The following is a 6,243-nucleotide window of genomic DNA, read 5'->3' as shown; positions in this document are numbered from 1 at the left end:
CTGGCTGACTGCAAAAACTGTATTTTCTATTCATGTTTAGCACTTTATTGTAATCATGAGCTGAATGCAGGACATGATGTAAAACTGGTATAGACAAGAACATTTAAAAACCAGTAAAATTTTGAGCACAATATAATATATTATTCAGGAAGTAGAAAGTCTGTGCACAAAGTAACAGCAGCTAAAACACTAAGCACTGTAGCACACACCGCTGGCGTGTCTTCATTTAGTCATCACTAATCGAGGAAGTCACCTTTAAGCTCGACATTCATCAGAGTGAACCAGCTCCTGTGAACACGATGGAGTTGATGTTTATCGCTGTGCTGTCGTCTCTCTCTGTGGTGATCTCTGCAGGTAGGTTTCTGCTTGAGGGAACAGGTAGATTACAGGCTGTTAATTGATTTAAATAAACTGCAGGTCCGCCCGGTGCCTTTATTTGGCTCATTAACGAGTCGGACAGAGGAGATTTAAATGAGATCGCTGAATCTTCCTCATATGACTGCACATTGTTTCGACATTGTCAACAGTCACTGAGCAACAATCACAAACATTTCATCTTCAACAGTGACGGATGCTTTTAAATGCCGCACACGAATCCTGTAAATGTAATCACTGCTCAGCAGCTGACTCCACACGAACTTCACGCTGTAGCGGAGCAGGGAGGGTGCAGAGGGTGCCGATGTCCCGGTCCCACGGTTCATATTTTGAATAGGCTAAGTTTGTTTGTGTCTTGATTGCGGAAAAAAAAATACAACTTAGACTCACCACACAAATTAGTTTATCTTTAGAAAGGGTAACATTTCACGTTCCCCTTTAAAACTGTGTATTAATTTTACTCTTTAGGCTACTCCAGTATTTTTGGTGGCAAGTAGCTAATCTACTTTTTTTTCTTTCATTACAACCTGCTACCTACTGGAGGCCTATATTTTGCTGCATTAAATGAAATGTGCTGTCATCCAAGCCTCGCTGTGCAGGAGATCTCCGGTGCGCTTGTGTCTGATGAGCTGGGCAGATGTAAACAGAAAATCAGGCAAATGCCTTTTTTTAATTTAAGGTTAGGTTGTTTTTCTAATACAACTCAAATCCAGCACTGTGCCACAGGTGTTAGAAAGCAGTCTGCATCGCTCTAAGTCGACATTTGTTCTCTGTAAAACAAATGTATGCTACACGCTGTAACATCTAAGTCTAATTCGCATTACCTTTTGTTTTATTGGTCTAACAGTCTCCCACTACTTCATTCAACAAAGGGCTTCCGTGGTATTGCCATACTAATTATTTAGGCTACGTAGTAAAGATTATGTTCATATGATTTATGAATTATCCAGAGTTCGCAAAGGACCTCTAGTGGTCCGTTAAACAGGGCGCTTTTTCACACTAATTTCTAGGACAAACAAGGGGAAACCAAAAAACACCTGACAGGCTGTAAGTTGCTTTCACACCTGCAGTTCGGTTCATCTGGTCCTGACCAGGGGAAAAACTTATGCACGGTTGCATTTTAGTTCTGGTCCGGTTCATGTTCACCCTGCCTTTTTGCAATCAAACCGAGACCATAAAGTTACAGACTGTCAGGTAACTCGTTGACAGTTTTGGCGATTGTCATCCTGCATCACCAGTGGCAGTTTATGCAGATCTGTAATGCTTCGGATGCAGGCTATATTTCTCTTCTTGTTGTTACAAAGAGCTCACGAAGGAATAACTAATTAGAAGGAGAGGGGTAAAGCGGTGTGAAGAAGGTCGTGGGTTCGAACCCCGACCATCCCGGCCTTTCTGTGTGGAGTTTGCATTTTCTCCCCGTGTCCGCGTGGGTTCTCTCCGGGTGCTCCAGGGCTTCCTCCCACCGTCCAAAGATATGCGGACTAGATTAATTGGTTACTCTAACTTGTCCTTAGGTGTGCGTTTGCCTGGTTGTTTGTCGGTGTGGTCCCGCGACTGGCGACCTGTCTAGGGTGTACCCCGCCTTTTGTCAGCTGGGATTAGCTCCAGCCCCCCGCGACCCTGTACGCAGGATAAGCGGTTCACGATGGATGGATGGATGGATGGATGGAGAAGGGGAACCGTGTACAGAAATTATTTGGGGCTTTTCTGTGGGATCACTGTCACGCGCTTTTAAATGGACTTAATGAACTGATACAGTAATATGGCATTTATTACTGTGCTGTGAAATTGTGAAATGAGTCTGGTTAAGTTAGAGTTCCGCATGTCTAGACCTGGCGCTGTCCAGAGTACTGAAAGGGAGCGGAAGAGACCGGTAGAGAGTCACTACACGTGCTTAGTTCCGGGCCTCAGCCTGTTTGCTTTTCCTGGTTGTAAATGTAACTGTTGGCGCAGTGCCGATCCTGCCTTATACAAAAGCTTCGCAACTTTATATTAATTAAATAATAATTAACACAACTCTACTCCCTCTCAAGACCTATTTGCACTAAACTCCCTATCATCACACTTCATAACAGTGCGGGACGTGGGAAAGTATTATACATTTGCTATAGCCTACTTCTTATAGTTTTATTGCTCATATATGAAGGAAGAACGCCCTTTAAAAACTTTCATGTGGAAAGCATGGACAAAACCTCAGAAAACTCTCCTCAGTAAAGCTCAATGACACTGGAAGATACAGATGCTCCTTTCACAGTGATGAACTGCAGAAGAGTTGTTACATTAACCTCACTGTTGGCAAGTTCACTGAAGCTCTTAATGTCTGGCCCGGGTACTAAAAAACAGTCTGTGCTGAAAACAGCTGCTGCCTGTCGTATAAAATAAATAAATAATAAAAGTAAGTTAAATATAGTGTGGAGAGATAAATCAATCCATAAATTTACCTGTATGATAGTAAGTGATAAAACCACCTTAGGACAGAGTCAGTCTAAGTTTTTTTTGCACATGAATCCATCAAATGTCACCTGCAAAATACTGTTTTGCAGACCTAAAGTAGGCTATTTCAACTGTTTACAGCTGGGGTTCCCAAACATAATATATAATTCTATGTTTCTGACTTCTGAAACAGTTTACCAGTTCAAAAAAATTTTGGTTTATAAGTAAAATCATACAGAATTAGGTAAAGACAACAAGTATCCACCAATAGCAAAGGTGAGTATATTTCTGAGCTGTTAAACATAGGACCTGAGTTTTCCAGGACCCCATACAGGGTTAACATTATGATACGGACGTATATCGGAAAAAGAGGCAAATTTGTCCCTGTGGTCACTAGTGGTATTGCAACAAAAAAGTACCCTGCAGCCAAAACAGCACCTTCCTTAAAACCCAACGTGATATCATGGGATGGCATCTAAATAGCACGCCACTTCTTGGGCCAGAGACCAACTTACTGTCCTTCCATCCACCTCACTATCCACCACCTAATAGTCAGACTTTCATGGTTATTTATATCTGTCACGATCCTGTCCTGAGCTTGTCTGTGTTATATTATTTTGGCCATGCCTTTTCAGTGTTTTGATTTTGGTTTATCTCTGTCTGGGTTTCAGTCCTGTCTGTCTGTGGTCTTGTATCCAGTCTTCTGCTTGTTCTGTGTGGTGGTTCTGATCTGTCCTGTTATCTCGGTGTCTGCCTTAGTACTTTAGTTCTGTTCCTGTCCCTCATGTGTTGGTTAGGTGTCATTTATGTTCATTCAGCTCTAGTCTCTGTTTAGCCTTTATTATTCATCCACATCTTACTTAGTATCTGTCTTGCCTCTTTTCTTAGTTCTTAGTCCTGTACCATGAAGTTGCTGCTCTTGGATGTTACCAGTTTCCTGTACCCGTGAGTTCTGTTTGTCGTGCTTGGGATTAATAAACGCTGGAACTCAATCTCAGCTCACAGTGTCATGCGTTTGGGCTCTCTCCTGCTTTGTGCACCCAGTGATCCTGACAATATCCCACTCCTGGTCATTGTCATGTGACAGCTGGTGTAAAATGGCATGCTGTTTCTGCACAATATAAGTCAGTACAGACTGAACGTGTGAAATGACACACAAAAAGCAAAAAATGCATTGGAATATCACAAATGACTTTAGATATTGGTCAGCTATCTTAGTTTTAATCAATATTGAGGAGCAAAGTGTTCAATGATGCTGCAACAGGAAGTCTAAATGTGATGTTTGTTTCCACAGGAGAGTCTAATGTGATTGGCTCACGTGAACCAGTTAAAGTAGTAGTCGGTGATGATGTCATTCTGCCATGCCACCTGGAGCCCCCATTCAATGTGAAGAATCAAACGGTGGAGTGGACATTCAATAACAGCATTGTGCACGTCTATAGAAATAGGAAGGACAAATTAGTTGATCAGGATCAGAAGTTCAAAGGTAGAACATCTCTCTTTCCTGATGAAATGACCAGAGGAAACATTTCACTGAAATTGACCAATGTCACTGAACAGGATGCAGGAAATTACACCTGCTATGTTCCCAAACTGCACAGTCAGATCAGCAAAGGCAACGTTACCCTCATTGTTGGTGAGTACAGTTAAAACTGATACATTATGTGTAAACATTATATATTTGTAAATTGTTAAAATTATTTTAACACTTCAATACAACATACACAATTACAATTTAACAACATTTTTCAACAGAACCAGTGAAAGACCACAGTAAGTAAATATCTTGACTTCTATTTATTTTTATCTTCATCAGCTGTCACAAACAAATCTACTTTTCCTGTAGGTAAGAATTTTTTCACATATTTTATTTCCCTTTTTTAAGTCTTTATTGTACCCTATAATATGCATGCAGATGTAACACCTGAGTCATTCATCCTACAAGAAAGAAGAATCTTTAAGTACTCAAGTGTTAAAGTACCTTCTGCTGGGGGACTGAGGAGAGTTTTGCTTTTATTAGTGTAGTCTGAGATGACAATTGAGTTCATTATGTGTTACACTTGTGTCAAATGTAAGGACGGAATTCAGAATTCCTCTAATTAGTTTTAAGACTTGTAGCAACCAAGCTTTTGGTGGTCATTGATCGTTCATTACAGAACAGTCTCTTTCTGCATGAGTCCTTGCACTGTTTTGTTCTCATTCTCATACGATTTTTGTGTCTTTAATTTAAAGCAGCTATAATTGATATTTTTATGATGGTGACAATGAGAATGGTGTCTCTAGGAGTGATGAACCTGTAGATACTTACCTGATAATCAAATCTGCACATCCCCTTGGCTCTATGAAGTTTTAGAAAAAGTTTCAGCTGTTCAGTTGCACATTCACTGTTTTGGTTCACACTCGCAGCTAAAGAGCCAGATATTTTCCTTAGGAAGTGGTGGAGACCAAAAGCAGAGCAAAAAAGAGAGATAATATTGGACTTTTATCAGGTAGACTAGCTTAATGTGTAAATAATCTGCTGCAAACAAATTCACCAAATTAATGTTAACTGTCCATGTTGTGTTTACAACTCAGTTTTTACAGCTTTGAATATGTACTGAATATATTGTCTTTTTCGAGACTATCTGTCAATGTGCTTTGTGACCATAAACAGAAGAAGCAGGTTTGGAAAAATGGTGGCTGTTATCTTTGAAGCCCACAGTAAAGAACAAATCTGAACATCTCTCCTCTATTCTTACAGGTGGTATTATTACCATTGTTGTTGCTGCCATCATCGTTGCTGCCATCATCGTTGCTGCCATCATCGTTGCTGTAAAGTAAGTCACACATTTCTCCTCTTCATTTCCCTATTTTAAAGTGTAACACTGTCTTCCCAGTGGTGAGCCCCAAGGTGGCCTCTGCCTTGTGTTTGGTGAAGTGTAGGGGAGAGGAGCAGCCTACACAATTACACACAAAGGTATATATAGTACAGTAATGTTGCTACAGACAGGGTGTATAATGGTACAGATATTTATAGTAATGTTTATGATAATAATATATAATAATAATAATAATAATAATAATAAATATAATAATACAATAGGACTAGTAACAATAATTGTAGCAGAGGATGTCGAGCAGGAACACAGGGGCAGCAGGTGACTTGCAACCACAGATCCAGACTCCACAGCTCCAGAGCCAGAACAACTGCAGGAGGTGATAGGAGGAGAGAGGAGAGGGACGAGAAAGCACAAGACTACCGGAAAGGGGAGAAGTCGAGTTAGTAACATGGATAATGGGATGAGGTTGCATACAGAGGGAGAGAAAGTGGAGGAGAGGAGCTCAGTGCATCATAGGAAATCCCCCGGCAGTCTAGGCCTATAGCAGCATAACTAAGGCTTGTTCAGGACTCACCTGAGCCAGCCCTAACTATAAGCTTATCAAAGAGGAAAGTCT

At 40.7% G+C, this 6,243-nt stretch overlaps 1 protein-coding gene across 5 annotated transcripts; it reads left to right on the top strand.

Annotated features, from left to right (window-relative positions):
- Positions 1-201: 201 nt before the first annotated feature.
- On the top strand, positions 202-5,723 carry LOC119896391 (myelin-oligodendrocyte glycoprotein-like). Of its 5 annotated transcripts, none has more exons than XM_038709823.1 (4): positions 202-354; positions 4,103-4,444; positions 4,625-4,650; positions 5,549-5,723. In XM_038709823.1, the coding sequence occupies exons 1-4, from the start codon at positions 300-302 to the stop codon at positions 5,621-5,623; spliced, it is 498 nt and encodes a 165-aa protein (XP_038565751.1). In that variant the 5' UTR covers positions 202-299; the 3' UTR covers positions 5,624-5,723. The 5 variants fall into 5 exon arrangements, with proteins under 5 accessions (XP_038565751.1, XP_038565752.1, XP_038565750.1 ...); XM_038709824.1 differs by lacking the exon at positions 4,625-4,650 and adding an exon at positions 4,564-4,581; XM_038709822.1 differs by having other exon boundaries at positions 4,625-4,654; positions 5,549-5,718.
- The last annotated feature ends 520 nt before the right edge of the window (positions 5,724-6,243 follow it).

The sequence above is a fragment of the Micropterus salmoides genome, unplaced genomic scaffold, assembly GCF_014851395.1.
Source record: "Micropterus salmoides isolate LMB-PRFRI ecotype aquatic unplaced genomic scaffold, ASM1485139v1 Ms_hic_scaffold_991, whole genome shotgun sequence".
Lineage (NCBI taxonomy): Eukaryota > Metazoa > Chordata > Actinopteri > Centrarchiformes > Centrarchidae > Micropterus > Micropterus salmoides.
The sequence above is the reverse complement of the archived record's forward strand: the minus strand, read 5'-3'. Positions and strand labels throughout refer to the sequence as shown.